Consider the following 24,014-nt stretch of genomic DNA (forward strand, 5'->3'; position numbering starts at 1 on the left):
CTGTCTTTCTGAAAGACTAGAATATATTCCAAGCAGTGACACAGTTTACTCTGCATATCCTTTAATTATTTACAGAGTATCTGGGAAAAGTCAAATTCTCCATTTATTTTTAAAACTTATGTAATGGTGATGCTACAATGCATAGTAGAGAATTAGACAGGCACTTCAGTTTAGTTTTCCAAGTACATCTCCACATAGTATTCGGGTATTTCATGACCCCCCACATACTGAAATTTGTAGTTTTCCAGCATTTTTTGGTCTGGCTAAGTCCACTGCTAAATAGTTTTTGAAATATTAAAAGATTAACGAGCTTGACTTGTATTTTTCAGCTGATATTATGGTAAAGTTATCTCAAAGATGGGTGTCAGATGCTTGGACAGGGGGTGCAATTTCAGTGTTTGCCCTAGGCGCTATTTTCCCTAAATATGCCTCTGTTGTGAGGATACACAGCGGCATGTACTCTGAGCTCCTTGGAGGAAGAGCAGGATATAAATGTAAAAATAAATAAATATATATATAAATTTGGGGGCCTGTTTATGAACACTTACAGTTTCATAATTGGCTGTTATTCTTATGTCTAAATTTACAATGTTTGCTTGAAGTTATAACCATTTTTATGCAAATGATTTGTATGCAAACTCTATGATAATGGGGGGAGGGGTTATATTCATGCAGTTATATGGGCCTATAAGTGGTGGTGGTTTGTTTAATGTGGCTACTTATTAATTACTAGCAAAATGCTAGTCTAGTCCCTGGCCTCATTCAAGAGGGCTGTACAAATATTGACCTTTCATTAGGCTTTTCATTTACTTTGTTTTTAGTCCCCTGTTTGAAGTTTAACTTGATTTTTATCATTTGTGTTTTATCATGTTGGACCAAATATGTTCATATAACTGTTAATGGGTTTGTCTACCTTTTTTGTGAGCTGCCTTCTTATGGATTGTACCCCAGAGGCAAGAGGAGACATCCTATTAACCTCAAATTCCAATAAAGTAATAATTGCGTGTCTGCTGGTTGCTGGCAGGAGTGGGCTGTTCTGCACCTCCTTCACCCACTTCCAAGAGAGAATTTCCCATAGAGAGAGAGCAGGGAACTGTTTTGAAGTGCGGGGCAATATCGGGTTTGCTGGAGAATGAAGAGAGAGCATGGGGTTGCTTTGAAGTGTTTGTCAGAGATTCGCATTTAGTTGTCCCTGCAGTGAGTCAGTCGTGTTGAGGTGTCCCGCAGAGAGTTGGCCGCAGAGAGTTGTCCTAGACCCTCTGGGAGACCCCACTTCTTATTTCCTTCCACAGTGAAAGCTGTCAGTTTATCTCTACCCTCTGTTTCCTTTCCTTCAAGCAGCAACCAATCCACACATGAATATTTGACTTCTATTTTCTGAAGGAAGTCTTCTTCCCTTTTATAGCTTCTCTGAATCATAGCCAACATGGTTATGGTATGGGACATAGATATATACCCTGACTCTCTCTGGGATCTGAGGTGGGGACTGGTCCAGAGCCCATCTGTGGGTCACTTCAATCAGCAAGGGTCAAAGAGGCACAAACTGGGGGAGCATCCCAGAATCCTCTGGCCTGACAACTCAAGCAAGCAAGCCAAGCTTCATTCCAAATACAAAATTGATCTGGAGGTTCTGTTTTGGCTGCTGTTTCCTTCAGCTAGGGCAGCAACAACAGTAACAACCCTAGAAGGATTCAGACGTGTGAAGTGGAAATCAAAAGATGACGTGGTGCCTTGACATGAAGGGGTTTCTCCCATTTCCCCAGACCTCCTCAGTGGCCACATGAGGAGTTCCCACATACAGACATATTAACATACACCAACTTCTCGGAAGCAAACTGTGTTTATTGCTATGATCAGGGCAGGCCAAATAGGAAGCTCCATGCGGTGCTGGAAAAGACAGAGAGGGTCCATTCCAGAAAGAAAACGCGATGCCTCTTCTGGAGCTGCCTGCAGCGAGAAAGCAGCAGCCCAGACAGGCGTGCTGGGGCATGCTGCCCCCTTCCCTGTCTTCAAGAGCTGGAGTCTGGAGGCAGGCGAGGGGTCAGGGAGAAGCTGGCAACATCTGGCTGCCCTGCTGCTGCCCGGAAACCTGCTGCTTGAGGGAACAGCCTCCTCTCTCGCCTCACAGAAGGGTTGCCCCTGCATATACGCCAAGAGACATCCAGCAACTGAGCGCAGCTGTCAGGAAACATTGCCACCAGTACAAGGACCCCAGCAAAGAGCTTAGCGGTTGGAAAGGGACAGCTACCCCACACCCTCGAGAAGATGATGGTAGCGGCGGCAGAGGAAGGTTCCCTTCAGACAACGTTTCCTGTGTTATTTTCAGCCAAGGGGGTGTATGTTCCAGGCTTTGGAGTCTTCCGCCAGTCAAATTGCTTCACCCTGGCTCTCTGAAAAACAAAAACTGAGTTACCTGGAGTTGGGAGACGGGGGTAGAATGATCCCCCACCTAAGCCTGAAACAGATTATCCAGGACACGTTTCATAAACTCCAAGTATTTTTGATTTTCAGGGCAGTCCCTGTTTTTTTTAATTACCTGTCCTTCCTAAATCGCTGCCCTTGCTTTTGATTTGGGAGGCTGCCTTGTTAAGATTTTGTTAGTGTGAGTTACCAGAACTGGCCAAGTTCCAGTTTCCTTTCCAGGGTTTCTAGGAGTTAAATCACCAAAAGGTCAAGCGGACAAATCTTGTCCCTAGTGAGACATGAGTGCCCATACGTCATGTGCACAGGATAAAGGGGTCTGTACGTCCTGAGCTCTTAGGAGGAAGGGTCAAATACAAAAGTAAATAAGAAGTTCCGCTAAGAACTAATCTTCCTACTTTCCTTTCACTATAATCTTAATAGATCATTACCATCTTCAGAAGTTATCCCATTTGCACCTCAAATGTTCGCATGTCTACCATTTTGAATTGGGGTGGATGACATCATCACATTGGTGGTTCCCAAGTTAGCCCACCTGCACCTCAAACATTCATGCTTCCACCATCTTGAAGTGAGGCAGATGACATCATCACAAACTATACTGGTGAGGTGTCCCTACAACCGTACCAAATTTGGTTCAATTCGGTCCAGGCATTGCGAAGTTGATAGGGCACATACACACATACACACACAAACAGAACTGGGTGATTCCATAAGCTTACTTCCCTGAAGGAAAGAAGACTATAAATGAATAAATGGGGGTGGTGGGCTATACAATCAAGTCATCTTTACTAGAATCGTACAACTTCAAATGGGGTGGGTGGGGAGTTTATCCAGACAAACAGGAAAAAAAAGAGTAAGCTTTCTGAACCCAGAAAAAGAGCTCAGCAGGGAGAAGGCAAGCCTGGCCTTCATATTAGGGGTTAGGGAAGAGGCATTTATACCTCTGTATACTTTGTTGTAAAGATGCATCTCTCCATTTTTCCACAGTTCAGCAGTGCAAAGCAGTTTTAAAAGAAACATAAAATCACACACAAAAGAAAAGCAGTAATTACAAAAACTGAAACAAAAGACATCTTTCCATTTGCACTCAGAAACCACTGCTCAACTTCTGCAATGTATAAACCGGCCAGTAGTTATTCAGTGGCAAGGGAAATGCACTTTGCACACACTCAGGTGAACTCTCCCCACTGCCACCATTCCGAGCAGTCTGCAAGCTGAAGCTTGGGACTGAAAATGAACGTGTCATGCTCTCCAAACAGCCTTGAATCCTGAGATCTATTTGGCACCCGTTCAGAAATCGGTTGCAGACTCTACCTTCCATACTCACAGTTGAGGGCTTGGGATGGGACCCCTCCAGTTGAGAGTCTGCATCCTGGGCCTTTTCGGTGCCCACTGGCTCCTGGGCTTCTGTCCCAGCCAGGGCGGCCACTAAAAGTATGACGCTGGCCAGCAGCGCAAAGAGCAGCCGTGGACTCTGCATGGCGCCTGGGATCTCTGTGCTTGGGGAGCCAAAGAAGAACCCTCCTTTTAAACCTTCCTTCTGAGAGCCAGTTGCTTTCCGGGCATGTTTTAATTGCACTGCGTGGGAGGGGGATACTTTCATGAATTCTCTTCCTCTCCAGGATGAACAAGACAAGCCTTTGCATGCAACATGTTGCAATCTGCTCTGCAAAGGATTTCCCCATTGGGTTGCCTTACCAGTTGAAAAGCAGTTGGGTGTTTAGAGAGGAGGGCTGGTCTTGTGGTAGCAAGCATGACTTCTCCCCTTAGCTAAGCAGGGTCTGCCCTGGTTGCATATGAATGGGAGACTAGAAGTGTGAGCACTGCAAGATATTCCCCCTCAGGGGATGGAGCCGCTCTGGGAAGAGCAGAAGGTTCCAAGTTCCCTCCCTGGCAGCATCTCCAAGACAGGGCTGAGAGAGAGATTCCTGCCTGCAACCCTGGAGAAGCTGCTGCCAGTCTCAGACAGTACTGAGCTAGATAGACCAATGGTCTGACTCAGTATATGGCAGCTCCCTATGAGTGTCATCACCCTTCAGTTCACCCACTGCCACCAACTGGTTGAACCCAAAGGGCCCCAAGTCATCTCTTATTTTCCTGCCTCTCCCTTCTTCCTTACTAGGGCTGCAGACTCTCCCAAGGTACCTGTGTTGGGTCTGGTGGTTTTGTTCCTAGTGGTGGTTTCCCTCCCTCTCTCGTGCAAGAACTCAGAGTCATTCACTGAAATTCTTTGTTAGGTGATTCTGGACAGACAAAAGAAAGGACATCTTCACACAATGCATAATTAGTGTGTGGAACTCACTGCCACAAGATATGAAATTGGGATTTGAGTAATCCACAGAGGAGGGGGGGTCTCTCAACAGCTATTAGCCATTGGAGCCATATAGTGCTTCCATGTTCAGGGGCAGCAGTATACCGATAGCCTTTGAGCCCTGGTTATGGGCTTCCTCGAGGCAGCTGGTTGGCCCCTTTGGGAAGGGGGCTTGACTAGATAGAATTTGTATCAGGTCCACACCAGGGCTCTTCTACAATACAGCCCCAAAGCTATGTATTCACCTAAGCCAGTAAGCTCTCCGTCTTGGGTCCCCAGATATTGCTGGACTACAACTCCCATCATCCCCAGTCACAATGGCCTTTGGCATTATATGATGGGGTGATGGACAATGAAGTCCAGCAACATCTGGGGACCCAACATTGAGAGCCCCAGAGCCCAGCTGTACAGGCACACTGGTTTTCTCATTCATGGCTGAGGAGTGCAGTTCTAGAGACTACGTATTCCTTGGCCATACATTCCTGTTCCATTTGACATTAAAGACCTGCAGTTTCCTGACCTGGTGGTACCCAGTCAGTCCTAAAGCCAGATGTTCTAGTCTACATGTTCAAAAACAGCCTATGGGCTGCTAAAATTAGACTTTGTGGCTCAGCACCCCAGGCCTGACACCCATGTAAATCGAGATTTGGTTTAGCAGAGGATCCCGTTTGCTACAAAGTTTGTTCTACTTCTTGCAGGAGCTGCAATTGTGAAGAAATGTGGGGTGGGGACACCTTCCACTGGGCTAGTGAGAAAGGGTATTGGAGGCAGACAACATGAAATGGGACGATTCCCTTAGAAATAGCCTTCTGTCAGGTCGGGATGATGTTGAGGATTCTTTCACTACAACTTCTAGCTCATGTGTGCAAGATGCTGATCAGCAGAAAAGATAAATCAAGTTTCTTCCTCCAGGGCGTTTTCCAGATTACAACGTAGCTGCAACGTATCTGCTAAGTGCCCCTCCGTATAGCCCATATTTCCACATTTTAAGAAAAATTTATTCCTGGAATCACTTGAGCAAGGATGCAATGGTGAAAGGTTTTGTTTTGGAATGGTACATTCCCCTGCTGAAGGATTAGCACAAGGCACCCGAGAAATTGGTCACAGCAGATGGAAAATATGAATGGCCACCAGCTTACAACGAAGCATTAAACAACCCTTTACTCTTGTTTTGAAACCATTGCACTATTCCATCACAGTTTACAACACATCAACCATTGCAAATCTTGTAGTCCGGAAAACGCTGTGGAGGTGAAGTTCCTTCTTGAACGCTGCAAGGAGTCTGTTAAAGGAAGTTTGAATTAGGTTAAATGTTGCCTCATCTTTAGGCGTCTAAATACTGACAATTCCTGGAAGTTCACAGATGCAATTTTAATAGGCAACGCATTAGCTGACTTGCAATATTTTGGAATAACATGAGACAGTCATAGATGAAGTTGATGCATGAAGCATTATCTTTAGTGGGCAGAATTTAAATCTATTATGGATTTTGAGGAGTTCATTTGTGCAAAACAAAGTCATAATTCTGATTATCTACAGATACTAAATTCTGCACACACAATCCTGCCACTTAAATTAGCTGAATGCACTACTTTTTACATGAAATAGATTTTTAAAAAATAAGTAAATAAGTTTGGTTTTTCTTAGAAGAAATGCACCACCCCAAACTTCCATCTCTGGGTGGTCCACAGCAACAGAAATTAAAACAGAAATTAAAACCGTAACACAATTTAAAACCATAGGTTTAGTTAAAAAGCTTGGTGAATAAATGTGTCTTAGAGACTTTTTAAAAAAGTTGTCAGAGATGGGGAGGCTCTTATTTCAGCAGGGAGCACATTCCAGAGTCTCGGGGCAGACGCAGAGAAGGCCCGTCCCAGCATAGCCACCAGACCAGCTGGTGGCAACTGCAGACGAACCTCTCCAGATGTTCTCAATAGGCGATGGGGCTCATGGTGAAGAAGACATTCTCTTAAATACCCAGGGCACAAGTTGTTATTTTATTGTTCTCAAAAGATTTTTTAACCGTCAGACCAATAATTCAAAAACTGCAACATGCACAGGAGAAGTAGTTCGTTCTCAGATTCAAATTTACCATGAGGCAATTGAAATGAATAATGTTTGAAGTTGAAATCCTACGAAAATTTCAGACTGATACTTTACTTCCATTTTGCAAGCACATTAATTTAAAAAATTCTATTATATATATTTACTTTCTTGGACTTTCCAAGCCATGCAGTTTACACAAAATGACATTGCCCAGTCAACAGCAGGCCTCACCTACTAGTTATAGATATTTTACAACACACAGGTAGGGAAGAACATAAGAACGTAAGAGCAGCCCTGCTGGATCAGGCCCAAGGCCCTTCTAGTCCAGCATCCTGCTTCCCACAGTGGCCCACCAGATGCTGCTGGAAGCCACAGGCAAGAAGTGAGGGCATGCCCTCTCTCCTGCTGTTACTCCCCTGCAACTGGGACTCAAGAGGCATCCTACCTTTGAGGCTGGAGGTGGTCTATAGCCCTCCAACTACAGGTGAAACTCGGAAAATTAGAATATCGTGCAAAAGTCCATTAATTTCAGGAATGCAAATTATAACAAATTAAGGCTTGACTTATCTCACTTTGCATGTAATGCGTCTGTCTCATATATCAGTTTCACCTTTTAATTTGCATTACTGAAATTAATGGACTTTTGCACGATATTCTAATTTTCCGAGTTTCACCTGTAGTAGCCGTTGATAGACCTCTCCTCCATGAAGTGATCCAAACCCCTCTTAAAGCCATCCAGGTTGTTGGCTGCCACGACATCTTGTGGCAGAGAATTCCACAAGTTGATTATGCATTGTGTGAAAAAGTACTTCCGTTTGCTGGTCCTAAATTTCCTGGCAATCAATTTTATGGGATGACCCCTGTTTCTAGCATTATGTGAGAGGGAGAAGAATTTTTCTCTTTCCACTTCCTCCACACCATGCCTGATTTTATAGATCTCTACCATGTCTCCCCGCAGTCTTTTTTCAAAACTAAAGAGCCCCAGGTGTTGTAGCCTTGCCTCATAAGAAAGGTTTCTCTGCAAGGCTGAAATATATGTGTAAAAGGGATAATTATGAAGGATAGGGAGATTGCAGAGAAGCTGAATGAGTCTGTTGCATCTGTCTTCATGGCAGAGGATACTGACTATATACCCAATTCGGAACTGAGCTTCTCAGGCTTGGAGGCTGAAGTTATCTTTGGCAGTGGTGGGAGCCACAAAGGTTCTCATAACTAGACCGAAAGGTACAGGCAGACTGAGAGGGGAGAAGCTGCTCTTTCAGATATCCCCAACCAAAGACCCTACATGGCTTTAAAATGGTCAAGATTGGAACTGAGTTCCCCGAAACGGGCTACCAGTGAAAGTCTTGCCCAGCAACCGGTCCAAGACACTGTTGGGTTTGGCATAACTTGAGTGTGTCAACAAGATGATGCTTAACATTAACACTGAACATTAATTTATTTAAGGAATTAGTGGAAGTGTATGTCTTTTTCAAAGCTGAGTACCTCTCTTCATAATACAGAAAGGCAATCTTCTCCTCTGTACAAGGAGAACGCTCTGGGACGGCATCGGAGCTGGAAGGCACTTCATAGGTCTCAACCACCAAGTCAAGCCCATCTGCTCCTTGCTATCAAGTCACATGGCTAACCTCACCACTCAGCTTTGCTGAGCAGGATCCCTCCCTAGGAAGGAGGGAAGCGTGTACTTTGGCATGCCAAGGGTGAGTGAAGAGGACATGCTAGGCACCCCTCTCATTAATAACCCCATAGAGGTACCCAATTGTGTCTATTTTTGTGCATGCGGACACACATTTTGGAGGCAGTCAAGAAAGGCCTGGGTGTACAAGATAAAGAAAGGAAAGAAAAAGAAAGCAGAAGGGCATGGCAACTTTAGCTGGAGAACACGTGTAAGCTTTAGAGCTCCACAGAGCAATACTTTAGCTGTGAAAGCTTTCATGCAGTATGGGACAATGTACAAGATGCTGCTTGATTGTGCTTGTGTTTTTTTCTTTAATTTTTTAGAACAGAAAACACAACAAGAAAGAGGACAGACTGTTGATCAACATTTTATTGCAAAGAGTGTAAAAAAACCCAACAGTAAAACTCAGCATAAGTTGGTTGAATTGGGAGAGACCTACATTTTGGAAGAACAGAAAACATGAGAAAGGGAAGAGCTTAGCATCAGCCCCCTCAGGCTCCAAGGCAAGAGAGGTTGTCTTGAAGCAACCCACCACGTACCATCTGGCCATTAAAGATGCTCCAGGAGGCCTCTTCTGGTCCCCCCTTGGGTCTGCCTCCTCAGAACTGGCCTTTGGGTGCCCAGACCTTAACATAAAGCAACAAGGCCCCTTGACAAATTCCTTTGCAAGACAGTCGCAAGAGGGCCAATTTCACTGCAGGGCACGACAGCAGGGGGTCCCCAAGCTTAGATCCCCGGATGATGCCAGACTACATCATTCCCAGGCCATTGTAGCTGTGGATGATGGGAGCTGTAGTCCAACAACATTTGGGGACCCAAACTTGGGGACCTGTAGACTGGAGAGGTGGGGAACAGAAGAACCAGATCTTTCCAACTGCACACATCAGCTGCAAGGCTGTCCCGGCCCCTAGGAGCCGTGGGGGTCAGCTACAAGGTTGGATTCTTGGGGTGGGGCCAAATTCCATCCACACATACAAATCCCTTGTCCCAAGGTCTGCACGTGTCTCAGCTCACGCTGCAGCACTGACAAGGTGGGGAGGCTGCAAACCCTTCGCTCTTCCTCTCAGAAGGGAGGCGTAAAGCAAGTCAGCAGGGAAGCCCAGGCAAAAGACCTCAAGGCGACTGGCCAAGTGAGCCAGCCACTCTTGGCCCAGGATCCTGTCTTCCCAAGATCCTCCTAGAACCTCACACTTGACACGTATTGGATTGGGTGTTTAAAGCTTCCTCTGGACACACACGTGCACAAGCAAGAAGGTTCACTGGAACGGGCTAGTCACACCGCTGTTCAGCCGTTGCCAATGAGACGCCCACATGCAGAGTCCAGGGTCTGGCTCACAGAAGTCATTCCGGGGCCAGTTTAAGTGGGTAACCCATTCACACCCAGCCTGTCCACCCACAAAGCCTTCTGAGGGGATGACTTCAGGTACTGCCAATCGTGTTGGAATTTACCCTGAAAAGAGCCCAAAGATTTTCTGCACATCCGGATGGTTTCTGACTGGTAACTCCAGCTAGACGCACGCTACTCCTTGCAGACAGGATACAGACCCAGCACGCACAGGGCCACTGCACTCCACCCACCTCTCACCCCACCTTCCCTCTGGGTTCCAAAGCTAACTGCTAGGCCCCAGTCCTGCAAATGATCGTAGATGGCTTCTTCGGCATCGTTCCCTTTCCACCCTTCTTGATCTGCTCTGCAAGCAGCTGCTCTGTCCCGCCCCTGCCTCACCCACCAGCTTGCAAGCTATTAGTCCATCCAGACGCCTGCCAGGAAAGAGGTCAATGTCTCTGCAAACACTCAGCCGGCCCTTGCATTTTGTAGATCTGTGTGGGGTACGCTGGGACCCCTTGGTTCACGGGTCCAGCCAGTGTCCGCTGGAGACTTAAAGAAGCTTCTCAACAGATCGCCAGCGTCAAGACCTGCCTTGTGGGCTGAACCAAGAGAATCCATTCCCCAAGCCGGCTCCACAGGCTGCCTCAGTCCGAATCGCTTCCTTCTTGTTTCGCCGAGTCAACTGCCGACGCCAAGTTCTCCTCCTGGCCTCTCAGCCTCTCTCCTGTGAGAAGAGAAAACACACACTCTGCTCAGCAATCGCCAGGCTGCACAGCATCACTGCCCCATGGTGCAGGGGCAGTCCTGGCCCTGCAAGTCTAAACAGACACAGCAAGACCAAAACACGCCTGTCTGGCAGGATTCCACCATGGCAGCAGCCACTGGAGAATCCTTCTAGGGCAGCCCTGCTGGATCAGGCCCCGGGCCCATCTAGTCCAGCCCCGTTTCCCACAGTGGCCCACCAGATACCTCTGGGAAGCCCCCAAACAGGCAGTGAAGGCATGCCCCCTCTCCTGCTATTCTTCCCCCTGCAGCTGGCATCCAGAGGCAAACCACCTCTGAACCTGGAGACAGCCAATAGTGACTGACAGGCAGCTGCTGCTGAGTGCTTCTTTCTGCCCCCTTCCTGAGCACAACATCCCCTACAGCCATTGCCCGAGTATACAGAATTCTAGCAACTCTGGTATTCTAGAAACAGAAGCCTCTGACTTCTGGCTCCAAGGGTGGACCTCTTCGTGAAGGACTTGCCCAAGATCCACTGGACCAATCTGGATCCTTTGGGGAGGGGGGTTGGAATTGTGTGAGTAAGTGCATTGGCGAGGCAGAGGACTAGAACGCAATAGGTTTGCGGAGGAAGTGCCAATATCAGAGGAGAGCGAGAACTGCTCTGCAGTGGTTGTTTTTTAACGAGTGCCTCTCCCCCTCACCCCTGCCACTTTCAGCCTCACTTCCAGCTCTGCAAACCACCCCACCCACGCCCGCTTTATCTGCGCACTCACTTATGAGCTCCGCAATGGCCCGTTGCGTCCGCTTCTCAAGCTTCTCCAGTTTTTTGGCTACGTCTCGTTTCAAGTCCCTGGAAAGCAAGAGAGGGAAATGGAAACAAAAGAAGGCTGGACACAGCTAGGAGGAGGATAGAAAGGAGGCTGGGGGAAGGAAGGCGTGAGCTCCACAAGGAAGCTGGCTTCAGGGGAAGTCAGGGGAAGACGAGGACCCCTCCGGCAAGGGGGAGGTGGATGCAAAGGAAGGGGCCACTCACAGGACTGGTACAAATCCACAGGCATCGGCAGCAGGGAAGGGAAAGCAACCCACCAAATGGCCAGTCATGGAGGAAACGCATTGGATTTATGGCCCACTCAGTTGCCAGAAGGGCTCAGAGCTACATTATCAAGTCCCTCTACCAAGCGGCACTCACAACTCACACATATAAAGGCCATGTTAAACACGGCCAGAGCCCCAGACAGAGCGCAAGACAAAAACGAGCTCTCTGTCTTGTGGTTTTTAAACACATCTGTTTTGAAACCTCCGGCCAGAGAGCTAGAACAGATCTAGTAAGACCAAGGACAACAGGCATCAGGCTCCAGAATGAGGAGCCTTAAAACTTGCTTTGGAAGGCACCACAGCAGATACTGGGACTTGCCCTTCACGACGCTGACTCAAAGCAGAGGTGCTCAGGAATTTTATGACAGTCATCACCATTAGCAATCAGACATTTCACTCTGGTGGCCGACAGGTAAAGCCTTCCCTGTCTTCCAACACAGCCACAGCACATTTTTAGAACTCCAGCAATAATATGGGGAAGTGATGGTGCCTGGCTGCTCCTTGTTCTCAAGCACAGCACCCATGTCCTGGGCCAGAAGGGAAGGTTAGGGATGTGAATGGAACTGGCTGGTCCGGTTCAGTTTGATTCCGGACCGGACTCGAACCTGACCGGGCCAGTTCGGTCTGGCACCCCCTCGAAACCCACCCACCCCGGTTCAGTTCAGTCTGGGGGGGGGTGTCCGTGGAGGTTCCCCCTCCCCCCGCTGGCCTCAATGCAGCCCAAACCGGCCCCTTCGGCCCGTTTGGGCCTTCCCCCTCGGCACGGCGGCTATTTTGGAAGCTGCCATGACTGCGCAATTGCAGGCCGAAGAGCCGGCTGAAGGAGCCGGTTCAGGCTGCATTGAGGCCGGCGGGGGGAGAGGGAACCTCCATGGACATGCCCCCACCGCCTCCAACAACTCCCCCAGAGGGGGGTAAGTGACATTAAAAAAAATTTTTTTTTTTAAAGTTCTGCAAACCCCCGAACAGTCGGAGGATGTTAGGTCCAGGGTTGGACCGAACAGGGGGTGGTTTGGTTCGACCCCGGACCGTCGAACTGAACCGGCTCGACGTTGAACCTGTCCAGTGTCGAGCCAGATTGCACATCCCTAGGGAGGGTTGCTGCACACAGTGGTGTGAGGTTTTGGGAAAGGTTTACAATGCCCTAGATCAGGGGTCCTCATACTGGGGTCCCCAGTTGTTGTTGGACTTCAACTCCCGTAATCCCCAGCCCCAATGGCCGGAAGTTGACCTCTGATCAGGGAACCCCTGATCTAAAATCACCTGGGCTCTGACTTGGCATGCTTGGCTTCTGCTTAGAAAACCAAACGAAACCTGCAGGCAGGCAGGCGTTTCAACCCAGCCCGAGATTAGTGCCGCCTCCTTGGAAACAGACAAGTTTTCACCGCCTCTGCTTTTTGGTGTTTTTGTGTCTTAATTGGTTTCAATATTTCAATGGGATTTTATGGAATTTTATTCTATTAACTTTTGTAAACCGCCTTGGAATAAGTCTTATGAAAGGCGGTATATAAATCGAATAATAAGATCCAACCCTTTGTACTTACCAGTCAGGCTTTCTGGGTGCAAGATTGGCCAAGTCCTAGGAAAAGGGACAAAAGCACGTAAGGTAAGAACCCCTCGTTAAGAGATGCTAAACAAAGTCCGCGGCAGAAGCGCGTCCTGCAGTTTCACTTGGAGAAGTCATGAAGGGGTCAAACACTTACCACTTCTTCGATGATGGGCTCTGGCTTGGCGGCCTCCAGCTGGTCTTTCACCTTGTCCTCCACTAGAGGGCAACAAGAGACAGCACAACATTACTGCCAGGTTGCACAGGAGAGCAGAACCTCACAGCTGGAACAAACAAGGACTGCGGAAGAGGTGCAGGGGAAGTTCCTGAGCCACAAGCCCATGGCTATCAACACTGGCCCACATCCAGAGCAACGCAGCATGGACCCAGCAGCAGGACATGCCTGCGCTGCAGAGAGTTTCCCCACTACCTGCCCAGGCAGTAGGAAGGAAGCGACTTTGAGCAATCTTCCCTGCCTCTAGAAGTAGGCGTCCAAGCATACGCCCCGAGGGCTGCACGGCACTCAGGGACATACTTTTGGAGGCAAGATCACCGGAGACTGTGCACTGGTTGTGGGAAAGCTCTCTGGTTGCATGACAAGCACGCCGAGTCCCCGGACGGCTGCTCAGGCTGTCAGCCACTGATGCTGGAGCAGAAGGACTCACAGCGACGTGACACTGCACTGGCAGTAGTGGCATGGCTTCCCTAAGGAATCCCGTGCATGGCAGTTTATTAGGGCACGGAGACTTCTCTCGAAGGACTCTCTAGCTCCCATGTGGAACTACAATTCCCAAGATGCCTTGAGGAGAAGCCATGGTCAGCTGGTTTAGAACTGAAGGGCATATGTGGCTTCCAGTCCTCCTAGCAACTGAGTTTAAACCTCGAACTGAGCAGTCCTCAAATGTTCTGTTAGGACCCTCCAGAGCTGCCTTGATCTTTGGCAGATGTTAAGGTTAAGGGTGCCATAAAGTTGATTTTGACTCCTGGCGCCCACAGAGCCCTGTGGTTTTCTTTGGTAGAATACAGGAGGGGTTTACCATGGCCTCCTCCCACGCAGTCTGAGATGATGCCTTTCAGCATCTTCCTATAGTGCTGCTGCCCGATATAGTACCGGCAGGGATTCAAAGCGGCAACCTTCTGCTTGTGAGTTGAGCATTTCCCTGCTGTGCCACTTCAGGTGACTTTGGCAGATGTACTAATGTGCACATCTGAGAGAGCCAGCGTGCTGTAGTGGCTAGAATGCTGGACTAGGACTGGGGAGACCCGAGTTCAAATCCCCATTCAGCCAAGATACTCGCTGGGTGACTCTTGGCCAGTCACTTCTCTCTCAGCCTAACCTACTTCACAGGGTTGTTGTGAGGAGGAACTTAAGTATGTAGTACACTGCTCTGGGCTCCTTGGAGGAAGAATGGGATATAAAATTTAAATAATAAATAATAATGCTAAATCACAGAGGCTACTTTTGCCACAGGCATGTTAAATTAGGTGGCAACCTGCACCTCTGGTAGCTTTAGATCTATCCTTTAGGAGTTGAGCAACGACTACTGCCCACGACAGCTAAATGGAACTTCCATGTTTAGAGACAGTGTACCTTTAAATACAAGAAGTTCCAAATGCTAGATAAATGTTTGTGGGGAAGAGGCAGGGAATGCTGTTGCCCTCATGCCCTGTATGAGAGCCCCCAGAACAATCTGGCTGCCCACAGGAGGTGGGCTAGATAGCCCTCTGAAGGACCCTTTGGATGTTTTCAATTCTAGGGCACCACCAACCTGAGGCAGGCTTGGCTTGAGGCACCACCCGTGTCTTGAGGTCTTCATCTTCTGGAGTATAATTCCTCAACTTGAGCTCCCTGGAAAGAGTGACAGGAGAGAGCAGAGTTCTACATCAGGCAAGGCAAGCTGGAGTGAACTTTCCACCATCATAATTGGTAGAAGCTAGGAAAAATCAAACAGGGAACTACAAAGGAGAGCTGCTCTTGTGGAAGCAAGCACAACTTGTCCCCATAGCTAAGCAGGGTCTGCCCTGGTTGCATATGAATGGGAGACTTGATGTGTGAGCACTGCAAGATATTCCCCTCAGGGGATGAAGCCACTCTGGACAGAGCAGAAGGTTTCAAGTTCCCTCCCTGGCAGCATCTCCAAGATAGGGCTGAGAGAGATTCCTGCCTGCAACCTTGGAGAAGCCGCTGCCAGTCTGTGAAGACAATACTGAGCTAGAGAGACCAATGGACTGACTCAGTATATGGCAGTTTCCTATGTTCCTAAAGGAAAGGGGCTAGCTTTAATCAAGAAACACTCTACAGCAGGGATGGCCAAACTCAGACTCTCTAGCTGTGGCCAGACTACAACTCCCATCATTCCCCAACCACAAATGTGGCTGGGGATGAGGAGAGCTGGAGTCCAACACAGCTGGGGACCGAGTGTTGGGAACCACTGACCTATGCCAACACACGGGCCTCAAGGTTTCTTAGATCTCTTAAGCCTGCGGATCTGCATCCCTTTAATTAACCTCTAGATATGAGGCTCTCTCAGACCTGCCACATGCAATTTGCAGGGCTGACAGTTACTGGTAAGGGGCCTCCCTGGGGAGTTTGGAGGGCCTCGCAGCCTGGAAAAGCAGGGTTTGCCCTCTGCCTCCATCTGGAGAGGAGAGCTGGTCTTGTGGTAGCAAGCATGATTTGTCCCCTTAACTAAGCAGGGTCCACCCTGGTTGCATTTGAATGGGAGACTAGAAGTGGGAGCACTGGAAGAGATTCCCCTCAGGGGATGGAGCCGCTCCCGGAAGAGCATCACAAGGTTCCAAGTTGCCTCCCTGGAAGCATCTCCAAGATAGGGCCAAGAGAGATTCCTGCTTGCAACCTTGGAGAAGCCACTGCCAGTCTGTGTAGACAATACTGCGCTAGATAGACCAATGGTCTGACTCAGTGTATGGCAGCTTTCTATGTTCTTTCCAGACGGGCATTCACGCTCCATTTCAGGGCTCACCAGCACACCAGTTAAGGCTTGTTACTTTAAAAAAAAAATCCACTTCCCAACTAAGCTTGCAAAGCAGCTCGTGTCAATTTCAAAAACAAAGTGAAGACAACAAATCATAATATAACCCTACTACAAAATCTCACTAAAATAAAAACAGAATGCATTTAAATTCTATGTTAACGTTTACATTTTTATTTAAGGTAACACAAACCACCAAAACATTGTAAGAACGGCCCCTGACCCCACCAACAGGCTTTCCCTCCCCTGAGCAATTAAAACACCCAATGCAACCAACAGAATTCAGTTCAGCAGAACAGCAAGGGGTAGGGATAGGAGAGGCCCTTGCCCTCTCAGTTTACTCCAAGGCCAGATGTCCTCTCCAAGAAGCTTGCAGAAGCCAACAACTTCCTCAAAGCAATGCAACCTAGATGAGCTTCCCTGGGCAGGTGGTTCTCCAACTTGAGTGCCACTCCAGAGAAAGTTCTAGATAGTTATGTGAGAGATGTTAGCCACACAGTATCTCGCAAACATGCCAAGGAGGGATGCCAAGCAGCCTACATTCTCAGGGAGCAGCTAACGAGGCCCTTCGCTATTCGGAAGAGTTCCACAGAGCACCACTGTGCAGATGAAACGGTGGCAGAGAAATATCCATGTTTCGCCACTAGCCAGGGTTCTCATCTGCTGGACTCATTCAGAATTTCCCACCATCTACTCTGTAGCCATCCCCTCTACCTCCTCACTGTCCACAGTTCTTCGTTTTACCATGAAGCAGGACGGGTTGTACCCGGTGGAAGAGGTGACTATTGGAGCAATAGTCAAAAGTAGGGCCTGTATCAAAACTCAATTCCAGCCGTTCCAGAGAAGTGAGACAGGGAGAGGCCAGGAGTTATTAAGCTATGTTTGAAGAGAGCCACAGCATTCTTCCCCGCTGAAAGGCAGGCAGATGGAACGGAGAGGGAGAAGTGAAGCCATTTTCTAATATGGGAGATCTTGCAGTATTAGAAAGGTAGTTCAAGACTGGATAATATTAACCAATTTCTAGGCCCCAGAACTCATTTTCAAAAGACGGCATCAAGTTATTTTGGATGCCTGGGTGACAGGGTGCCTGGGGTTCATGCTGTTGTGGTCCACATTGGAAAAGGTTTAAGAACCACCAGGAAGTGGCACACACTCTCTTAGGGAAGTAATGGAACCTCCATCAAGGAGTGTCTTTAGAAGAAAAAGAGGCCAGTCAGTCATTTGTCAGGATGCTTTTACCTGCAGACCAGGTGAGTCAGCCCAAGTGTTTACTGTCAACTCAACGTCCCTCTGCTCCTGCCTGGCTCTGTTTTGCAGCAGAGATGACACCAGGCCGCCTCCTGGGGTCCCCATGTCACAGGACACTCCACCAGTGGGCCTTAATCAGCAGAAACAGGGGGTGCAAGAAGCTCAAAGCCATCCATTATTCACCACCCTCAGGATCATGTAACCTGCCACCTTGCGGCTCACTTACCTCGTACACGGTAACAGGGAAAGCAAGTTCCCTGGTATAACAGACCAAGTCAGCCTTTCCCTTCTGAGCAGGAGGGAGAAGAGCCAGAGCCTGCCTTCCAGTTTGCAAGGATCGGGTGATACTTTCCCTCTGGGCCCACTCACTGCGTGGAGGGGAGCGGGAGCGTGCCTGCCCCGCCTTAGAAATAGAGTCCGTGTGTTTAGACTCTGGCACGGGTCAGCCAGAACTGCAGTCCAGCACCAGACTATCTTCCAGGAGCATGAACTACACAGCCCTGGCCTGTATGTGTGTAGACCATATTCAAATGTGGCCCTTCCCACAAGGGGGTCTTAGGTGGGACAGGCACACCAGGCGCATGGTGGGCGGGGGCGGGGGGGCATGCATGCTCCCTTTTTCTTCTATGCACTGGAACCGATCAAGGAGAAGATACAGTCCAGTCCAATGTTACCTCTGCCCTGGGAAATGCTTCTCTCAAAAATGGAGAGAAATGAATCCACCTACGTGTGCTTTGCTGCTTCCTCCTCTTCACTGTCTTCTCTGAGCTGCTTGACCTCTGGTTCACCGTCATCTTTATTCTGAGGAAGAGAAGTCATTGGGGGAAATGAGAGCGCCCATCAAGCCTGAAGTTTTGCTAGCCGAGCACAGCAAGGGGAAAATGGGGCCGACACACGGACTGCATGCAAATGACGACCCGGGCCATCACTGAGCCCCCAGGACCCTCCAGTCTTTGGGCTTAATCTTGTTTCACTCCAGACTGCTCCCCCTGCAATTTCCTGCAGTGCCCAGCCTGCGCAAGAGAAATGCAAGAGGCAAAAACAGCAAGGGGAAAATGAATTAGCTCCATAGTGGCTGCTGGGACATGCTGAGCAGTTACACTTTCATTACTGCTGGTAAGCCTGTTCAGCAAGGCAAGCAGAAAGCTGGGGTACGCGGCGGTGGGGGGGGGAACGAGGCAGAGGCCTTGTTAATGCTTCAAAGGGGACATTTTGCTGGAGCAGATCTTGAGGCCGCGATTTGCAGACCTCTGCCTGGATTGCATTGCCAGGTGGTAGGAGACCTTGCTGAACACAGAGTGAAATGATGAAGGCCCTTTCCAGTATGTGACCAAGTGTCAGAAGCATCCCTGACTCCTTCTGCTGCACTCCAGCGTCCTGAGCACAAAGGGTGAAGGAAGAGGGCAAGTTCTGAGCATTGCACCCTGTTCTATAGCTGCACAGCTGCGGGGGGGGGGGGCATGGAAGGAGGGGAGATTTCACTCTCAAGTCTTTCAAGCAGCCACCCACATGGCTATCTAGCATGAGAAAATGTGATGCTCGCAAAGAACTAATAAACTAGAAAAGAGTGCTCAATTTTCTCAAAAGTCAGAGATCTATAAATCAAGAAGAGGAGAGCGTGTTACTACAGAGCATAGGGTACTAAAACAACAAAGCTAATTACAGCATCACCAGTAGAAGAAATCTATCATGTTCACATGCTCACAAGTCTATAGAGTGCATCATCTCGGCTCACCTTTAGCTCCCTCAATGATGGGGGACTCAAGAACCTAACGGACTGTTTCCTCCCTTCTCAGTTGTGGCACCACACTTGTGGAAGCCCTCCTCCAGAGACACTCACCTGATATTAAATCCAACACCCTTTTGGAACCAGATGAGAAGACCTCCTTCCAGCACCTAAACCAGTTTTTGTGTCATCAATTTTACAGCTACAGTATTGTGATTTGTTTTTACCCTATGTTACAATGATTTGTTTTTACACCCAGCCTTAAGAACATAAGAACAGCCCTGCTGGATCAGGCCCAAGGCCCATCTAGTCCAGCATCCCGTTTTGCACAGTGGCCCACCAGATGCTGCCTGAAGCCACAGGCAGGAGTTGAGGGCATGCCCTCTCTCCTCCTGTTACTCCCCCACAACTGGTACCCAGAGGCACCCCACCCCTGAGGCTGGAGGTGGCCTACAGCCCTCCGACTAGTAGCCGTCAATAGACCTCTCCTCCATGTAGTTATCCAAGCCCCTCTTAAAGCCATCCAGGTTGTTGGCTGTCACCACATCTTGTGGGAGAGAATTCCATAAGTTGATTATGCGTCGTGTGAAAAAGTACCTCCATTTGTTGTCCTAGATTTCCTGGCAATCAATTTCATGGGATGACCCCTGGTTCTAGTATATTATGGGAGAGGGAGAGAAAGAAGAATTTCTCTCTCTCCACCCCATGCATGATTTTATAGACCTCTATCATGTCTCCCCGCAGTTGTCTTTTTTCTATAAGAACATTAGAACAGCCCTGCTGGATTATACAGAGTAAGCTTTGGGGAGCTCTGGATTTGGGGGACATGGGTCTCAGCTGCTCACAAAGTTAGGAGAGCCGCCAGAGTTTTCTGCATCGCAACAGGAGTATCACAATGGCCAAAACCACCAATGGGCTACTGGTGGTTTTGTTGAACAAGTCAAGTCTGAAATTCCAGTTGTGTGACTGATTTTTTGCACACGCACCCATGCACCCCCCACTCTCCAAACTGGGTACTTCATTGGAATACAAAAGGTTAGAGTTCCGTTTTTCATGAAATTAATGCAGCTCACGGTCAGCAAGGCTTGGAACACCAATCTCTCCCCAAGCAGGACACTTAAGATGATGAGAAGCGAAGCGAGTCTCTCTGGCCGACTCTGAGTGTCCAGCCGGGAACAAAAAGGATGATGCCCCCCCACTCTACCTCCACTAGTGCCCAGAAGGCTCCCTGAGGGCACCCACCCAGACAGAGGTTCTGTCGCAAGCTGAGGCACAGACTAGGCCAACTCTGCAATGCAGGCTAAAGAAATAAGAAAAGTTACCAGAAAATCTGACAACTGCAATTATGAATCTGTAAGCTTTTCTTCCCGGTTCCTGCAGGGCCCATAAACCGAATGGCAGCACCTGAAAAACGGGTACCCAGGATCTGAGAGTCCCTTCCCCAGGATTTAAGGATCTTTCAGAAATCCCCATCTACTTGGGGGGAAATCTGCTTATCTCCTCAGCCGGTTTCCCAGAGCCGGCTTCCCTGGGAGCATGTTTGAAAGCTGTCCCAACTCCTGCTGGTCGCTCCTTATTGAAGTCATAATCCGTGTTCATGCACAGCGGGTTGCTATGGAAATGACTGAACTCACAGTCTGAATATTACAACTTCACAAACAGGCTGGCTGGCGATGGGGAACGCACGCCTAAAAATCAAATATCCTTCTGTGCTTCCATGAAATCCAAATAATTAAACTCCTTTCCACTAAGCCAACCCGGGAACTCACACCAGCGACAAAGGCATGCATATTTTCACAGCAAGAGTTAAGAAGGGAGGCAGCTACCTATCCCAAAACCTGACAAAATGAGACAAACTTCAAGCAGTGCTGTGAAAAACATCATTAAAGCAAGGTGATCTTCCTTACAAGGCAAGGCTACCACACCTGGGGCTTTTTAGTTTAGAAAAAAGACTGAAGGGCAACATGAGAAAAGGTCTATAAAATTATGCATGGTGTGGAGAGAGAAAGAGAGCGAGAAAGAGAAAGAGAGATTTCTCCTTCTCTCATAACCAGTGTTCCCTCTAAAAGGGATTCCCAGATGTTGTTGACTACAACTCCCAGAATCCCCCGCCAACGGCCACTATAGCTGGGGATATTGGGAGTTGCAGTCAACATCTGGGAACTCCTGTTAGAGGGAACAGTGCTCATAACACTAGAATCAGAGGTCACCCCATGAAACTGATGGTCAGAAAATTTAGGATCCACAAAAGGAAGTACCGTTTCACATAGCGTACAGTCGACCTAAGGAATTCTCTGCCACAAGATGTGCTGACTGCCAAAAGCCTGGATGGCTTTAAAGGGGGCTTAGACAGATTCATGGACAGGTCTATCAGTGGCTACTAGTCTGGTGGCTATAGGCCACCTCCCACCTCAGAGGCATGATGCCTCTGAATGCCAGTTGCAGGGGAGCAACAGCAGGAGAGAGGGCCTGCCTCCACTGAGGAGATGCTTTTCAGACTAATTTAACGAGAAAGTCTGTGATGGCAGAACCACGTCCCTGAAAGGAAGTCACCCTCCCAGAGGATAAGCCCTGCTGACCCTCTCCGGAAGTGGGCAGTCACAAGAGCGGGGTGGGGCTTCTTAGCTCTCCAATACCCTCCCAGGGTGCCATGGGGAGGCCCAACTAGCCCAGCCCACACCTTGCACGAAGCGAGAGTCCGGATCCCAAGGCACAGCCCCCCCGCCCGGAAAGGGGCAATTCAGCAGACAGCAGGAGGAGGGCTTGGAAAGGATTCCCCCCAATCAAAATGTTTGCAAGCCACACCTGAAGCTGGCTTATACGGAGCCAGACTTTTATTCTGGAGGAGGAGAGCTGGTCTGGCGGTAGCGAGCATGAATTGCACCCTTTGCTAAGCAGGGTCTGCCCTGGTTTGCATTCAGATGGGAAACATGGGTGAGCAGATTCCCCTGAGGGGATGGGGCCATAACTCAGTAGAAGAGCACCTGCCTCCTTGCATGCTGAAGGCCCCAGGTTCCCTCCCTGGCAGCATCTCTAGATAGGGTTGGGAGAGACTCCTGCCTGCAACCCTGAAGAAGCCGCTGCCAGTCTGTGAAGACAATACTGAGCAAGATGGACCAGTGGTCTGACTCGGTAGGAGGCAGCTTCCTGTGTTCCTATGTCCCACTCACCCAAGACTGTCCACTTCCAGCCACAGTCCAGGGTCTTTCCCCATTGCACTATTAGATTGAACCTGGGACCTTCTGCAGGATGTGTGCTGTGCCACCGCATGACGGAACCCCCCCTCCCTGGCTTGTGCCACTTCCCCCTCTAGGGTGCTCTGCTTCCCTACCACGGGCTTACTCGGACTGGCAGGGGCTCCCCAGCAACTCAGGCATCACGGTCCTTTAACTGGGGAGGCCAGGAATGGAAGCTTCTCCATCTCGGCCACTGAGCTGTGGCCGCTGCCACATTGACAGCCAAGAAAAGGTCTGGTTAGGCGCGACACGGAACCAGCTGCGAATGGTGCTGAAGTCCTTTGGCTGATGGGCCAGACAGGGAGCTGCTTAGGTTCGGGGCCAGAATCCAGCCCCCGCAGTGCCCTGCCCCAGTGGTCCACTTCCTCTTTGCACCATCCTCGGGACCAGCCGGCCACCCGGGACCTGCCAGTTACTTGCTCACCGCCAAAGGCTTGTGCAGAGGCAGCAGCCATGTGGTGGCCAGGAGCAGCCCATCCTAAGGGGCCAAGAGGAGGCCAGAGGAGGCTCGGCTGCCTCTGCTTCCCGGCAGCAGCCCAGAATGCTCCTCGCTCTCCCGCCCCACTCAAGAGCCGCGCTGCCTGCGGGCTGGCTGTGTGGTGAACCACACAGCTCTACCTGACAAATGGCCAGCCTGCAGGCAGCGCGGCTCTCAGGTGGGATGGGGGAGAAGGGAGCAACCTGAACTGCCTCCTTTGGCATCTTTGTGCCAACTCATTAGCACAGAAGAACAGCCCTCATAAGGCCGATCCGGCCCCCACAGTGGCCCACCAGATGCCTCTGGGAAGCCCACAGGCGAGAGGGGAGGGCCTGCCCACTCTCCTGCTTTGGCTCCCCTGCAACTGGCAACAGCCGAGAAGGACCGTGCACATTAGACCACCACCGCTGGAACTGGGAGAGGGCCGGGAAAGTGTCTGCTGGCCAAAACCACACGTGGGGAATTTAAGTCCCTGAACCAAAAGGCCTCCTTCCTTCTCAGGATGTACCAACCAGCAGGAGGCAGCAATATGCTGGATACAGAAATCAAGGTTCTCTTGATCTGAGTTGTCACCCGAAAGTTTCTCCTAAAAGAAAAATCCAAACCAAACTTCAGAAGCCTCTTAAGAGGGATGAAGCAGCCTAGCTCCCAGGGGCCCCCAAGTGTGATCATCAGCAGAAACCACACAGCTAATTCCAGTGGCCACATGCCCCAAAGGGCCCAGCATGAAGTGGGGCGGGGGGGAGGCGCTCTCCCCTTTCTCCAGGTCCTCTGTGAACTGCAGAGAATTCAGAGGTGGGAGCTCCTGCCCATTCCGAGTCCTCCTCCGGCACATGCAAAGGCCTCAGGAGAGGAGCAGGCTGCTCCTCAAGGTCATGCCAGAACGGGGAGGGGGGGGCACTCAGGAGCAGCAAGAGCATGTCTTACTGCTTAAGAACAGAAGGGAGCCCACCTAATGGCGCAGCTGGTGTGTTTCCCAGAATATGAGAAGCTCCTATATCCAGAAGCAGCAATATAGGAAGATGCTGAAAGGCATCATCTCATACTGCACAGGAGGAGGAGGCAATGGTCAACCCCTCCTATATTCAACCAAAGACAACCACAAGGCTCTATGAAGCCAGGAGTCAACACCGACTTATGTTCCTTTAAGAACATAAGAACAGCCCTGCTGGATCAG

General features: G+C 49.4%; 1 protein-coding gene and 1 long non-coding RNA gene across 2 annotated transcripts in view; both read right to left on the reverse strand.

Annotated features, from left to right (window-relative positions):
* Positions 1-1,821: 1,821 nt before the first annotated feature.
* Positions 1,822-3,968, reverse strand: LOC128331407 (uncharacterized). Its single transcript, XR_008310283.1, has 2 exons — positions 3,752-3,968; positions 1,822-2,390 (listed from the first exon to the last, which is right to left on the reverse strand). It is a non-coding gene; the product is annotated as an uncharacterized LOC128331407 (long non-coding RNA).
* A 4,842-nt stretch (positions 3,969-8,810) lies between these two features.
* Positions 8,811-24,014, reverse strand: part of CCDC12 (coiled-coil domain containing 12) — a 29,279-nt gene continuing 14,075 nt past the window's right edge. The window contains exons 2-7 of the mRNA XM_053265843.1: positions 18,125-18,198; positions 14,926-15,005; positions 13,314-13,375; positions 13,155-13,189; positions 11,289-11,365; positions 8,811-10,513 (exon numbers count right to left, since the gene is read on the reverse strand). Of these exons, the coding sequence (XP_053121818.1) occupies positions 10,434-10,513; positions 11,289-11,365; positions 13,155-13,189; positions 13,314-13,375; positions 14,926-15,005; positions 18,125-18,198 (408 nt within the window). The 3' untranslated portion in view covers positions 8,811-10,433. The remainder of the gene's footprint in view (positions 10,514-11,288; positions 11,366-13,154; positions 13,190-13,313; positions 13,376-14,925; positions 15,006-18,124; positions 18,199-24,014) is intronic.

This window comes from Hemicordylus capensis, chromosome 6, assembly GCF_027244095.1.
Source record: "Hemicordylus capensis ecotype Gifberg chromosome 6, rHemCap1.1.pri, whole genome shotgun sequence".
NCBI classification, from domain to species: domain Eukaryota; kingdom Metazoa; phylum Chordata; class Lepidosauria; order Squamata; family Cordylidae; genus Hemicordylus; species Hemicordylus capensis.